The sequence below is a fragment of the Caretta caretta genome, chromosome 6 (genome assembly GCF_965140235.1).
Source record: "Caretta caretta isolate rCarCar2 chromosome 6, rCarCar1.hap1, whole genome shotgun sequence".
In the NCBI taxonomy this organism is placed as follows: domain Eukaryota; kingdom Metazoa; phylum Chordata; order Testudines; family Cheloniidae; genus Caretta; species Caretta caretta.
This window is the reverse complement of record NC_134211.1, coordinates 64,538,450-64,550,985: the sequence shown is the minus strand read 5'-3', so window position 1 is coordinate 64,550,985 and position 12,536 is coordinate 64,538,450. Positions and strand designations below refer to the sequence as shown.

Below are 12,536 nucleotides of genomic sequence, written 5' to 3'. Positions count from 1 at the left end.
GCAGAAAAGTTGATCACTGCCCCGTGGTTTTGGTTGGACCTTCTGATTCTTGCCATCCCCTGCTTGACTTTATTTTGAAAGCTTCATGCTGCTGCCTTACATCTTAATCTGCCTGCTCATTCCTCAGTCACCAGCTAGCTGGGTTAACTCCTCCAGAGAGGAATCGGACAGGATGTCCTGTGCATGCAGAGAAAATGCAGCACATTGCAGGCAGTCGGGCTGCTGTACAATGAATAGGTGACACATCAGCATTAATAGGCTTCTCTCAAATATAAAGACAACTGGGGATGGGGGCGTCACTTCTGCTTGTAAAAGAATCTCAATTTTCAAATGGATTTTTTGAATCCATTTGAAAAGGAATACACACACTCTACTATGCACAGGTGCCTTCTCCCTTCCTACGCTATCAGTGACAGGTACTCTATTAGAACGTTAGCAAGGGGCCAGAGAGCAGCTTACCTCTACCCAGATTTGGAGGAACTTTCATCCCATCCTTTTCATACATATGTAACTCCATCTGCCTGAACAGGGGTCTCCCCCACCAGTCCCCCAAACAAAATGGCAGAAGTATTTTACAGTAGTAGTTCATATTGCCTCTCCTAAGATTGATATTACAGTGTTTGAGACCATCATCTAAATACGTCCAACACGCACACAAGCAGCATCCAATCCCTGCCTGTCTGCACCTGCACTACCTTGTGCTGTGATCATATCATGCCCTATAAATCAGAGGTTCTCAGATTCTCTTATCACGTGAACCAAAAGAGTTAACATCAGACAACTAGCCAAGTCTACTTTGATCATCAGCTAGGACATTGGTGATCTACAGACCACAGTTATAATCAAAACAGGATTGGGTCTGCTCACCATTCAGAAGGGACTCCTTCCAAGGAAAACCCAGGAAGTGATAGTGGTGTTTGAGCTACTAGCTCCTTGCAATCCAACAGCCAAATTCTGCCACCCCTATTCATGCTGAATAGTAACTTCCTCTGTGATTAGTTCTGTTTATTTCAGTGGGACTCCTTCCAGAGCAACGCACTACTCATGATGAATACAGGTGGCAGAATCCAGTGCTAGGTCGTCAACGAGCCAATACCCCAGCGTAGTGCTAGGGGGTTGCTATACTGCCAGAGGTGGCATCTTTTGGATGGGATGAAAAGGGAGGATCGGACGCATTCACAGTTATAAAAGACTACATGGCACTTTTTGCAAGAGTAGGGATGCTACTGGCTAAATTGTATCTTGGATCATTACATTCTGTAATACTTTGCAGTTATATAGTGCCTTCCAGTTGAGGATCCTAAAGTGCTTTACCAACATTTTAATTAAGATATAAACCCTTATAATAAATTTCATTCATGTAATTAATTAAGCCTCCCAATATCTCTGAGAGATGGCAAGTAGTATTATCTTCATTTTACAGATGGGAAACTGAGGTTCAAGGAAGTGAAGTGATTTGTTAAAGATGAAACAGCCAGCTAGTATCAGAGCCAGACATAAACTCCAGATCTCCCGACTCCCAGTACCATGCCTAATCTAAATGGCTATCACTCATCTCAACTGGAGAAGTTCTCTTCTCCCTGCCATGGCTGGATCGCAGTGTTTCTCAAATGTGGCCACCTCAGCCGCATGAGGCCACCGGAGGCTTTTCTTGTGGCCACAGCCTCCTGGACAGTGATGGAGGGAGGGGGTGGGAAGCAGTGGCTCCTCCCCCAGGGCTGCCAGCAGGGGTTGGGCCCAGCCCTCCTCTTAAGCCACAAATGGCAGAGGAGCAGGCAGCTGGTGTGAGTTCCCCACCTTCCCAGGGGTGGCAGGGCTCAGGCTTCTGGCTTCAGCCCTGGGTGACGGGCGCCAGACTCTGGCCACAGGGCTTCAGGCTCCATCCCCCAGCTGGGGGGTTTTGGGCTTCTGCCCCAGGCTCATCCCCCACATCACCCCTCCATCTACAGCTTTATTCTGGCTTGCCAGGGCTGTGTAAGTCTGCTGTAAAAAGTGATATTTGTATGTTTGTTAATATCACTTTTCACTGCCTCCCAGTTAGCTAGTAAATCTGCTGTGAAAAGTGATACATACAAATAATAGTTTTCACAGCAGCTGCCTTACTAACTAGCAAGTCTAAAAAAAAAAATCTGCCAAAAAAGCAAAAGAAACAACAAAAAATACAAGAATGTGCAAAGCACCTTATTTTGTTTCTATTCTGTTTAAGTCCAGTAAAGAATAGAGAAAACTGTACATTTTTATTATTGAGTCTGCAAAAAAAAATCCTACATAAATAAATTACAATAATTTGGACATGTGTATGTGCACATTTGTTTGGTTTTTTTCCTAAAGTTAATTAAATATTTTCGGAAAAATTGTCAGAGCGGCCACCGGCAAGGCCACCAAAAAAACTTCTTGTGAGAACTCCTGGTCTAGGATGTCTGCTATCTTAAGCAAACACTTGTCAGTTTCCCTATCACTGTTTCACACTCACTCCTAACAAACATTAAAATTATGCTACTCTTAGCATTTTGCTGTGTTCAGAAGGACTGTCAGGTTCCCTCCCCACTCTGAACTCTAGGGTACAGATGTGGGGACCCACATGAAAGATCCCCTAAGCTTATTTCTACCAGCTTAGGTTAAAACTTCCCCAAAGCACAAATTCTTTGCCCTTGGAGGGTACGCTGCCACCACCAAGTGATTTAATCAAGAATCAGAGAAAGGACCACTTGGAGTTCTTGAGGCTTGAGAATAATATCCTAACCAATTGGTTACAAAGTGATCACCAACCCAAACCCTTGGGTCTTAGGACAATAGAGACATGAATCAGGTTCTTAAAAGAAGGATTTTATTTAAAAAAAAAAAAAAGGTAAAAGAATCACTTCTGTAAAATCAGGATGGAAAATAACCTTACAGGGTAACAAAAGATTCACAAACACAGAGGAACTCCCTCTAGGCTTAGTTCAAAGTTACAAAAAACAGGAATAAACCTCCCTCTTGCAAAGGGAAAATTCACAAGCTAAAACAAAAGATAATCTAACACGCCTTGCCTGGCTTTACTTACTATTTTTGTCATATTAGAGACTGGTTCAGGATTGGTTTATAGGAGAAGGATTTTTCTGACCTGCTGTTTCTCTGCTTCCCAAGAGAACCCACTCAAAACAAAGCCTTCCCGTCCCCAAGATTTGAAAGTATCTTCTTTCCCCATTGGTCCTTTTGGTCAGGTGCCAACCAGGTTATTTGAGCTTCTTAACCCCTTACAGATAAGGAGGAATTCTAGGCTACCCTTAGCTGTATGGTTATAACAAGGACTAAGACCCGTTCACCCATTCCGAGCAGAAATAGCCCTTTCCACAATTGAAAACTGTTATACAGCGTTGCTGGCACAGAATGGCTATTGCATTCTATCTCAGAGGTGGTTCAATTTATGGTGTGTGTGTGATCCCTGTTTGTATGTGGTTCATAAAGTACTTAAGAGCCTTCTAGATGAAAGGTATAGTATAAATGGAAGGGACAGTTAGTAATGTATTAATGACGTTTGGCGAGTTCAAATTTGCTGCATGCATTCCTCGTACATTTATTTTATTTTATAAAATAACCTTTTACTCAGGAAAGCTCACCTCTAGTGCAGCATCAGGATTTCCCTGAGGTTTCTGTTCTTTACTCTATTTTCATTTGGGCTGATTGAGGCAAAAAAGAGGTCAAGTGACTTGCTCAAGGTCGCAGACAGTCAACGAGTTATAATGAAATGTTTTCTTAAAGCTATGTTTGCCTTGTAATCATATGTTTATTCTACAGGGCTTTACGTTGTTAGATTATTTTTTTTTTTACCCTAGCAATTTCAAGGAACTTAAACTATGCTGCCGCTCTTGTTTTTGGTGAAATTGATCAGCAATATTCAGGGTAAAAGGAGGTTTTTTTGGCAGGCCTCTATAAAACATTGCAACACTAGACTTCACAAATGTGATGAGTCCTTTTAAGGCCATCATACCGTTGTATCTTAAAGACCATAGTATTGCTAGTAGCTTAGTGCAAGAGATATTAGCAGTATTGCCAACTCCACGCATTCAAAAATCATGAGGTTTCCCCCGCCCCAAATCATGAGATTGCCCTAAAAATCTTTGATTTTTAAAACTCCAAATTTATTATTTTTATATTTGTCATCTGGTTTTTGAGCCTTTAAGATTAATGTTTTCCAGCTTCTCTCCCCCCCACCCCCGAAACAATGAGACTTAGAGACTTTAAAAAAAAAAAATTGGATTGCATGACTCCAGGTGCTTGGACTTAAGAAAACCTCCAAATACCATAAGACTCACAATAAAACTGAAAGAGTTGGCAATACTGTATTACGGTGAATACTTACCCTAGCCTATGTGCTTCTCTGACTGGTACAGTCTCCCAAAAAAGTACGATATACAATGCAATGCATCCCTGAAATGGGAGAATGTAGTGGGCACACAAAAAATGACATTGCAAAAGCAAAGAAGGACTTGCAAAATGCTAAGCTTAGTGGAGAGATTGGAAGCACTAAAAAACCTGATAATAAGGAAACTCAGATGATAATCCTGAATTATACCAACAAAACTGTCTCACTCAGAATTGGTGCATACTCCTCTTAAGTGCATACTGCTAGCAAAGCCCAAACACTATGCAGATATTTATTTATTCTAAATTTTTTTAAAAAAATAGAATTCTAGTGCTCAGAAGCAGAATATCCTGTACCACCTCCTTGCTTCCCCCACAAATATACTGATTTCTGCCCTAATGGTATGTGCTATGTTGATGTCTCCTTGCTAGAGCCCTCTGGGTAAATAATTCAGTGGCTTCTGTTGAACCTCAGTTTACATGATTAAGTCCTACTGCTACACCTCTTGCTGTTCTCAACAGAGATTCTTTTAGTAACACATCCTAATCATTATGGCAGTTCCAGACCGGTTCCCCTTTACCTCACTCCTTTTCCTTTCGGACACCAGTTCAAAGAGAATCCTGCTAGAATTTGACTTCTAGAACTCGACTTGTAGCTGTGACACTGCAGTTTTCTGAGAGGAGACTCTCCACTTTAATATGTTGCATATTTTTTCCAATGTTTACATTTTAAGACATTACATTGGGCAAACATGAAATCATACACTTTGGAGCCAAATTCTACTCTCTGTTACATATGTGCAATCCCACTGAAAACACGAGTATAACAAATGTCCCAAGTGTAAGAGTAGAATTTGTCCTGCTTCGGTGTCTTCACAAGGGAAACACTGCAGATGATTCTAGGGTTAATTATGCTCTTCTCATATGTTTAAACAGTTTAAAGCTAAGTAAAATTTGTTTAAATCTAGGTTAAACCGTAAGCACAAGTTCTTCCATTGTCTATTTGCCACTGTTTATGAGATTTAATACAATCAGCAATGGTTTAAAAACAAAACAAAAAAAAACCCAACCCAAACCAGAAACAATAAATAAATGAAGTGGGACTATTATTATGTCAGCAGAAAAGGGATTGTAAACATTTCCACCAAGAGCAATTTGTATACTCAGCAGAAATATTAACAAAAAGCTAACAACATCCATCCCCTCCAAACCTATTTACCTTCTAGATACATGCCTAATTTATATCTCAGGACTGAGAGAGAAGATATTTCTTGTTAGAAATGTTTTAAGACTAGGAACACATTAAACTGTATTAAGCTATTAAAAGTATTATGGGTTCTTTATATAACACTGTCAATCTAAACAAGCCTTACAAACATAGAGTAGGATGTTTGATTTGAACAAACATTCATGGACGCAGATTTTTTTTCTTTTCTTTTTTAGAGACAAAATTACACTTAGGTAATTACAGTATTACAGTGACACCTTTTCTCTCCCCATATGCCATTTAAATAATAATTGAAGGAACCATAATATATCAATTAGAAAATGTGTTCTAAAATGGGCCTAAATTCTGCCCTCAGTTACATTCAAACAACCCCATTGATTTCAGTGTATGTGCAGGGGTGTAAGTGAGAATAGAAAATTGATCTACTTTATTCTGCATTTTTTTCAGCACTGCACAACACAACAACAAGAAGCAAAGCTAACCAGCTGTGCCTCGACAAGTCAAGTGCAAAGTGAAGGTAATGGCTGACATGCTAATGTCCTGGCTGTGGCCAAATTTTTGCCAGAGTAACGAGGAAACATAATTTTGGAAAAGAGTGGAATTTAGGGGGAAAGAGGGGAGAATCTAAAATTGTTTTTTATTTATTCTCTCCCATGTATACACAAACAAGATTTTTTGGTTTTGGAGGTTCCTAGTAAGTATAAAAAAATACGATTTTTGATATTAAAATAGCTTCCGATCTTGCAGTCCTTACCCAGGCAAAGCTCCTGTTGAAGTCAACACAAGTTCTGTCTGAGTAAGGACTGCAGGATCAAACTATAAAGCAGTGTAACCCCTCCATAAGAGTATTCATTCAAAGCAGATGGGAGGAAGCCAAGTCAAATGCATTGATGCATCTACTGGCTAGTGTGGCAACTAGTATCTAGCAACTAGCTAGAACTCTATTAGCTATAAAAGTTAAAAGAAAATGTAGATTTTTGTATATATCTAGTATCATTTGTGGTTATCAAAATGATTTCCAGATGTTTCCTTTCTTACACCAGAGGTTGTAGGACAACCCTCCCCCCCTCTAATATTGTAAATTACAGGCAAGCTATCTAAAAGGATTGAAGGCAATCTCAGGCTGAAGAAGAGAATGCTGTATAATCTTAGAGAATTCATGAATTTTACTTTTTATGTATCTGAGCACTCGATACAAACATAATTCTGTTACCTCTCTATTATATTTTTAAACAGCTGTACAAACATTACAGTGCTTGTGTGCACGTGTTTAGTAGTAGTAAGAATGGAGATGAACCCTAAAAAGAGATGATTTTGATATGATTTTGATATTTGGCAAGGAGGACTAGCAGAATGCTGCACCACTCCCAAATAGAACAGCAGAAATACTTCTCTCAAACATATGAAAATAATATTTCATACACACAAAAGGAATCACTGAGGGTATAATATATAGGGGCTGTGTGATTCCTGGTTAATAATAAGAAAAGGTGAGGAAGGGAGGGAGAAGGGACAAGACTATAAAGCAGACCCATAGTTCCCCCTAAGAAATACCCAAGACCCTTTGTTTTTGGTTTTTATTCTGTTTAGTATTTCCTGGACACTTCAGTGTTTATTACAAAAATTTTAAAATGGGTGAAAATCACTACAAAAAAATTAACTGTACTGTTTTCTGGGTAAATATAGGGGTTAATATGGGAGATGGGAGGGCAGAAAAAAAGCACCAACTAAAGAAAAGGAAGAGTATTTAATGTAAAAGTAGTGTAAGCAAAGTACATTAACAGTGCCTACACAATATACAGGCACAGGCATGTGTGGGCATCTTCTACAACACTGCCTTACTTTAAACAGCCTCCCATATACACTTAGACTCATTTATTAACAGAAACACTCTTCCTGATGTAATGTCTTAGATTTTCTTAACAGAATCAGTATTTTCACTTACTGGAGGGGTCCAAAATTCGGGTAAAATGGGTAAAACCCGAACAACAGCATTTGTAAACCCCGAGAATTTTTCAGCAAAAATGGGCAAAACCTGCACAGGAAGGAGGGCCTTAGAGCTCCCTGACCCCCCCGAGTCAATACTGCTGCTCTGCTGTAGTGCTCCTGCTGTGAGGGGCATGAAAGACCTGGGGGCGGGGGGGAAGATAGACAGAAATCTTGTCATTGCGCCCTTGCTTTGCAAGCGGCGCTGGAAAGTCAGGCACGGGGCACGATCAGCCGCCCCCCGCACAAAGTTATTTCTGGGCTGGGGGCCGGGGTGCGAGGATCCCCGGGGCGAGCCCCCGGACACAGAGCAGAGGGGGAACCCAAGCCCCTGGCGGCGCGCCCCGCCCCCGCTGACCTGCCAGGCTGGTGTAACAATCAATCTCGATGCTCTCCGCGCTCTGGCTCTGCTCCGCGCTGAGCGCGGCGCCCGGGCTGGCGGCGCAGCCGGCGGAGGAGCCGGGCTCCGGCGGCGGCAGCCCCTTCAGCTCCAGCAGCGCCCGGTGGTACTTGCCGATGGCCTCGCGGAATTTCTTGTCCTTGTAGCACTGCGCCCCTTGGCTCTTGAACGCCAGGGCTCGCTGGAGCAGCTCGCCGGGCTCCGCACCAGCCTGGGCTCCCGCGGCGCAGCGCTCTGCAGCCGGGCTCCGCCGCTCCATCCCCGCCGCCCCCGCCGCCGCCGGGCGGGAAATGGGCTTCAAGCCTCCGAGCAGCCGAACGCCCCAGCGCCGCGCTGCGCCGCGCCGCCTCCCGCTCCCATCCTCCCGCTGCCGGGCGCTGCTCCCCCGCCCGCGCCCTGCGGCCCGGCTGCTGCTGCCGCCTCCCCCGCGCACGGGGAGAGCGAGCCCCGGCTAACCCGGAAGGAGCCCGCACCGCCGAGCCAGGCAGGAGTGTTAGACCTCCTTTTGCTTGGTCAGATATGATATTTGCATGATGTATCAGGTAGAAATGAGACTGGGTGTGTGTGTGAATGTATTGCTAACCCTAAGCATCCAAAAATCCCAGTACTTCCCTTGAAACATCTTCAAGAGGCCTGACTTGCAGAGGCAGGTGTTGAGCACTTTCTGTTGTCTCAGATTAGGCATTCCATAATTGATTTTAAAAATACTCTATGATTTAGAAATCAGAGGTGGAGGGCCTGTTTTTATGTAATTTGGAAACTGGAGATGGACAGTGTGTGTCTTAATCAAAGAAGTTAGAGGTGAAATGTGTGTGTGAAAAACACAAATTAAGGATGGAAAATTCCTGTTGGGTCACATTTAGCCATCCAGTGGCAATACTGTCCAATGTCAATTCAAATTACTCAAGCAATCTCCTTTTAGATACATTTGATTGTAGTTTGATTTAACACAATCCAGTGTATGCCACTGAATTTAGAATATTTACTTTGCCTGGGGAAAGGAGAAGATAGTCCTAGCATGTCAACCACACTTTGCAATAGGTGTTGAACACCTCGGACACAGTCCGCACCAGCAAGACAGCCATTTCCAACAATGTTCGAGGGAAGAAAGGCTATGTATGACACACTTTGTCAAACACAGCAGGATTTACTAGTATAGGAAAAGCTAGATGGAAAAGAACATAAGAGTGGCCATACTGGGTCAGACCAAATGTCCATCTAGACCAGTATCCTGTCTTTCAACAGTGGCCAGTGCCAGGTGCACCAGAGGGAATGAACAGAACAGGCAATTATCAAGAGATCCATCCCCTCTCACCCATTCCCAGCTTCTGGCAAACAGAGGCTAGAGACACCATCCCTGCCCATCCTGGCTAATAGCATTGATGGACCTATCCTCCATGAACTTATCTACTGGTAGTTCTTTTTTGAACCCTGTTATAGTCTTCACAACATCCTCTGGCAAAGAGTTCCACAGACTGACTGTGCGTTGTGTGAAAAAATACTTCCTTTTGTTTGTTTTAAACCTGCTGCCTATTAATTTCATTGGGTGACCCCTAGTTCTTGTGTTATGAGAAGGAGTAAATAACACTTCCTTCTTTACTTTCTCCACACCGGTCATGATTTTATAAACCTCAATCATATCACTCCTTAGTCATCTCTTTTCCAAGCTGAAAAGTCCCAGTCTTATTAATCTTTCCTAATATGGAAGCCATTCCATACCCCTAATCATTTTTGTTGCCCTTTTCTGAACCTTTTCCAATTCCAATATATCTTTTATGAGATGGGGCAACCACATCTGCACACAGTATTTAAGATATGGATTTATATAGGGGCAATATGGTATTTTCTGTCTTATTATCTATCCCTTTCTTAATGATTCCCAACATTCTGTTTGCTTTTTTGACTGCTGCTGCACACTGAGTGGATGTTTTCAGAGAACCATCCACAATGACTCCAAGCTCTCTTTCTTGAGTGGTAACAGCTAATTTAGACCCCATCATTTTATATGTATATTTGGAATTAAGTTTTCCAGTGTGCATTACTTTGATTTATCAACATTGAATTTCATCTCCCGTTTTGTTGCCCAGTCACCCAGTTTTGAGAGAGCCTTTTGCAGCTCTTCACAGTCTGCCTGGGACTTAACTATCTTGAGAAGTTCTGAATCATCTGCAAATTTTGCCACCTCACTGTTTACTGCTTTTTCCAGATCATGTATGAATATGTTGAATAGGACTGGTTTCTGAGTTGAATAGGACTGTTCCCAGTACAGACCCAGGGGGACACCATTATTTACCCCTCTCTATTCTGAAAATTGACCATTTATTTCTTCCCTTTGTTTCCTATCTTTTAATCAGTTACCAATCCATGACAGGACCCTCCCTCTTATCCAATGATAGCTTACTTTGCTTAAGAGCCTTTGGTGAGGGACCTTGTCAAAGGCTTTCTGAAAATCTAAGTACACTATATCCACTGGATCCCCCTTGTCCAAATGCTTGTTGACCCCCTCAAAGAATTCTAGTAGATTGGTGAGGCATGATTTCCCTTTACAAGAAACATGTTGACTCTTCCTCAACAAATTATGCTCATCTATGTGTCTGACAATTTTGTTCTCTACTATAGTTTCAACCAATTTGCCAGTAAAGCCAGGAAAGGAGGATAAAGTGGAAGGGAAGACTAGAAACATTTAAAATATATCAATTCAAGACACTAGCATGTCAGCATTCATAACATTATCAATGTTTGTATCCCAGGAGGGTAGATCAGTTATGCTCAACAGTTATTCTGTATCACAACCAAAATAACGACCATACATCCTCTAAGCCCCCCAGTTTGTTGGGTCTTTTATAAACCACTCTCCCCAGAGGCACTAGCTTGGACATACTACTGCTCTGTCCATAGAGCTATTAATGCTTTCCAGAATTGTGATACCATGTTTCTTGACATTAAAGTAGCCTATAGGCATCAGCTCTTTGCTGATCCTGTGAATCTGTATGATTTAGGTGTTTCTCCTGATAAAAGAGAAATAGTTGAAAATGGAATAGTAACTTGAAAAGTAATTTGCATGTGTGTCCTCCCAGAACCCATTAGTAAACAGATGCATCCCCAGATCACATACCAAAGAAAACAGGGTCTGACATCTTTGACAAGAATCAATATTTTTAATCCCAACCTTGTGCAGAGGCAGAGACATTGTCTTTCAATGTGGTTGTACAGCATCTAGCACAATGGTGTCCCAATTTCTATTGGGGCCTTTGGGTGTTAATGTAAATTCTAAATAAGATGAGTCAGTGGCAAATTTCTAATGAGTAGAACTGGTAGAAATTTCTGGCACAAAAAATGTTATTGTCAAAAATTACCTTTGTTTGAAAACAAAACTTTTAATGAAAAACTGTCAACTTTTATTTTGACATTTTTCCAACTTTTGCAAAAAAACCCACAGCATTTAAATTGATATCTTAAATTTAAATAATCATTTATTGAAAACCAGTAAATAATTTCAATGGTGATTGTGAAAACCATTCTGATAAAAATTTTAGTGGAAAATATCGTGGAAAATTTCATGAAAAATGGAAAATCTGAAACCCATAAAAAGGAAACCACTTCCAAGTGTCCATTTTTTTAATTGACTTGGTTTCAGGATTTTTGACCAGCTGTACTAATGAGGATCTTTTAAGGCAGATTCAATACCACTGACCAGAGGATATTAGAGGATATTTTTACTTTGAAACCTGTGCCTAATGAATGGCCCTAAATGATTCTAACTTGGCCTCATGGAAGACTGAAGAAAGGTATAGATGTCTGAGGTTTGTCTCATAAAGGACCCCGTTTCCTTAAGAAGTGTTAATAGAGAGGTGGCTGCTGTCAAGGCTGGTCCAAAAGAAGCTAGTAGCATGGCCACAGATATTGCCAAAACCAGGGCTTCTGAAAATTATTGATATACTAAGATCTGTAAAAGATCTGAAGGATGTCTCTTCCATTGCCATGACCCCTACAAGAAAATATGGGTTATCTTAGAATATTGCCTCAGCATGCAATAGAGATTTACATTTTTGAGTTCTACCAGATTGGTCCAAATTCTCCTAATATCATAAATTGCTGATCAGTACAATATGGAGTCACTATATATGGCAAGAGAAGTGTCTGAATGATTTTCCATTCTATGGGCACCTTAAGCTGGATATGGAGTGCAATACCGTATGCCCCAATGTGAAAGCTTCCTAATATGCCTCTGGGCTAGAGACACTAAATCTGCTATTAGATATGTATAGGGCAATTTAGCAAAGGACAATTTGGCTCTTGACTCTCTCCCTCTAGAAATGAGCTAAATATTCTGTTGATTTTTAGTAAAATATTTAGGGAAGATAAAACATGTGAAATGGATAAGGCTCTTTGTTTTCAGTTTTTATGGATTTTTACTGAAAAATTCCTTAGTTTTACAAAAGCTATATTTTGTTTTTCACTGATTTGCACCTGAATTTTGGACTAGTCAAATACTTGAAAATACTGATTATGTTAAGAAAATCCAATACATTATATTAATTAGTTTAAATGTTAATAAGAGGCAGTTTGTTAAAGTAA

At 41.0% G+C, this 12,536-nt stretch overlaps 1 protein-coding gene across 1 annotated transcript in view; it reads right to left on the bottom strand.

Annotated features, from left to right (window-relative positions):
• Positions 1 to 8,373, bottom strand: part of TTC9 (tetratricopeptide repeat domain 9) — a 36,389-nt gene extending 28,016 nt beyond the window's left edge. The window contains exon 1 of the mRNA XM_048852470.2: positions 7,917 to 8,373. Coding sequence (XP_048708427.1) covers positions 7,917 to 8,217 — 301 coding nt within the window. The 5' untranslated portion in view covers positions 8,218 to 8,373. The remainder of the gene's footprint in view (positions 1 to 7,916) is intronic.
• Positions 8,374 to 12,536: the final 4,163 nt, after the last annotated feature.